Here is a 3217-nt window from a genome sequence, read left to right as displayed (position 1 = left end):
GTAAAATAAATGTGATTTTAAAGGACTTGGGGGAAATGCATTTTTGTTTTCTAAAATTCCTGGCATGTGGTAATCAGAAGGGTTGAGTGTTTCATCATAAATAAGGTGTGTCTCAAAGAACTTTTGACAGATGATGGGAAAGATAAAGCTTGAGTTCTCAGGCAGGTTTTGAGAAAACAAGGTCAGTTCTTTCCAGAGAAAACTTTTTTTCTTCTTTTTTTTTTTTTTTTTTTAATACTTCAGGAAGTTTCAGGGATAAAAAATATTTCTGGCTGGAGTAATTTCACAGCCAGAGAAAAGAAATCCTCCCATAGCTGATAAATGCTCAATACCTAACCAGGAGCCTCAAAATTCTCTTCCATGCTCTTACTAGACTTTTCTACACTGAATAATGACCTCTCATTTAAAACTTGTTAACTGGTGTGACACTAAATGCAAGTTAGTACAGGTTCCTTACACTTCTAGTTCTGCCAACATACTAATTTCAGTTTTCACAACAACTGTGTTACAAAACAACTTCAGCGGTACTTCTGCACTGCACCTATTGAAAACACAGTGCTGATGAATGCTAATACCATGAGCCCTTCCTCATATTCCTACAAAATACCCAGCCATGATAAGCAGTAATGCAAGCTCATCTGCATGAGGACCCACTTGGTAGTATAAAAATTGCAGATATCTTGCAATAAAGACTCTTCCTAATGAAAAGAGAAGAAATCTATCTGAAAGAGATTTTGCAGACACGAAAAGGGCTTTATTATGTTAGATTATGCTATTACTTATTCCTTCTCTTCTTAACTTGCTAATCACAGTCAAGCATTGATTTTACTGTTTCTTGTGAAGAGTCCTAGTTTCAGACAGTGAGAGTACATTTATATCAAGCACTGAATTTACCTTTGGTACAGCTAGTAAAACAGCTGTAACCAAAAGCTGATCTTATTGATGGTCAAGAACCCCATTACACATGAATGCATCCTGTCATTGACACATAGTCCTTAGAGACTAAGTTCCACCATTTAATGGAGGCATTTGCACAAACAGTTTTACCCAGTCTATGAGTGTTTTAATGCTTTTAAGAAAATTTTTATGTACCCTTGTTTAAACAACACTGAGGGGGGGAAAATTCCCACGATTGGCTGTTTTTCCTTCAGGAAAGAGAGGCAAAGACAAACCTGATGACAGCCTAAACACTTTTACAGATTAGGTGAGGAGGTGGAGGTATAAAGTAAATACACAGATTTCATCAGCTTTGCTGTCCTGATTTCAGAACAGCACTCAGGAGATCACGGCAGGGAGTCCAATGATGCTCTTTGCAGAAAGACCAAAGCCTCAGTCATGAAGATTTTGAATGAGATGCAGTCATAAAGATTTGGAAGGCTGAAATGTCAAATACTTTTCCTTAAGTACCCTGAGACACAACCTTCAGTCCTCAAAAGGAAATCAGAGGAGGTTTATTTTACAGGCAATCATGCAGCTCCCTTCTCATTGCTAAATTCAACTCTAAATTAACCTAAAACTCTACAAGAACTTGCTTCCAAGCAATGTAAAACATCCCATTGACAAAGCAAGGACTGATCCATTGAGGGGCACAACTCTCAAGGAAACAGTGTTCCAAATGTTCAATTTTCCAACACTAGTAATCATTAAGAGCGGCTTTCCTTGAATTAAGTACATCACCTTTTACAGTTTACAATTATGCACCTGGGTTAATTTTCATTTATGCATAGCTGGAGATAAGGTATGTAATTTCTTCAGTGTGATTGTGTATGTTTTAAAGCAGGGAACAGACCCTGCCAGGTATCTTCTAGCAGTAACTAAACTCACAACCTATGTAATAACCGTTTGAAATACTGTTTCTTCTTATATAAATAAATGTGCTCTGTGGTTATTTGAGTTATTGTGCCTTTTGCATCCTGGTGTGCATTGAATTTATCATAGTAGTTAGGAAAGCCTTGCTCAAACCCCCCATTTTTCCTTTATTTGTAGTCCTTATAGCTGTGGTAACAGCTTTGAAAATATGAACCAGAGTGCAAAGAACTTCTGGTGAGTTTAAAGACTTCCTGAAACAATAGCACTAAGAGGTATGAAATACTGCATACTTCTTAAGGGAGTGTTAATACTTAACTCCTGAAGGCAAGTTTGAGGGATACTAAGTAGGGTAAAAAAAAATCAATGTACCACCAAGAGAAAAACATATACCTGAGGAAGTGTTTTTTGAGCCATAGTCATGGTTGCTATTCAAAGCAAGTGGTAAGCTCACTTTTTACTGACAGCTACTATCCTAAATTTCCAAGCTGATACTGGCCACTGATGTGCCTCCCTTCTAATAAATAAAGTAACTTATCAAAGGGATTTTCAGATAATCTTTTCTGGTTTTTGATTGTTCATCTGCACTGCAGGATCCCCCAGGAAGACATTCAGTTGCTGCTAAAAGGCCAGCCACACATGTTTCAAGTAGCATTTAAATCCCAGGTAAGCAATCCATAGACTATAAACAGCCCTTTTTCAAGAGCAAATTATGTGAAAAATGGGACCTATTTTGTCCTGCTTTATTGAAACCAGACATCTCCAAATCAGAAGTACTTAAAACATTTATTAGCATTAATCATCAAAGGTTAAATAAAACACAAAACCTACATTTTAGGGCAAAAAAATATTATTAGGTATGATACAATTAATAAGTAAAACAGAAGGTAAAGTATTAACAGATTGCAGCATCCCATACATGAAGCGAGTGGGTCCAGCCCAGTCGAAGCTCTTATATAAACAAAACAGAGGAAGAGTACTTAGTAGGTGATTTTAAACAGAAAACTTTACACTGACTTCGGTTTAAATAATTAAGGGTAGTAAAATATATCATCATTGTACTTGAAAGGTCTGATTATTGTCAGAATGCTCACATATGTAATTTATCTAGTCACGGTTATTACCATGTGCCACAAAGGATTAGTGAAGACAAGGGATGATAGGTAACTTTTCCAGGTATTGACACAAACCCATGGAATAGTGTAGCACTTAAAACAGACTTGCTGTACCATGAACAAAATTGTGTTTTTTTCTTTTTTTTTCTTTTTTTAGTGTAACTTCTGAGTCCTGATTCTTGGATAATCATTACCTTTTCTTAGTTTTCTCAGTCTGCAAGACAAACATTTTCCTACAATATGCCATTTTCGTGCATGACTGGCAAGTCAACAATTGTACCTCTCTGTATCTCCAT

The 3217-nt window shown here is 36.4% G+C and overlaps 1 protein-coding gene across 1 annotated transcript in view; it reads right to left on the bottom strand.

Annotated features, from left to right (window-relative positions):
- Positions 1–3217, bottom strand: part of VAPA (VAMP (vesicle-associated membrane protein)-associated protein A, 33kDa) — a 46424-nt gene extending 43207 nt beyond the window's left edge. The window contains exon 1 of the mRNA XM_010006934.1: positions 3202–3217. Coding sequence (XP_010005236.1) covers positions 3202–3217 — 16 coding nt within the window. The remainder of the gene's footprint in view (positions 1–3201) is intronic.

Source organism: Chaetura pelagica, unplaced genomic scaffold (assembly GCF_000747805.2).
Source record: "Chaetura pelagica isolate M959 unplaced genomic scaffold, ChaPel_1.0 scaffold109, whole genome shotgun sequence".
Taxonomy (NCBI): domain Eukaryota; kingdom Metazoa; phylum Chordata; class Aves; order Apodiformes; family Apodidae; genus Chaetura; species Chaetura pelagica.
The sequence above is the reverse complement of the archived record's forward strand: the minus strand, read 5'-3'. Positions and strand labels throughout refer to the sequence as shown.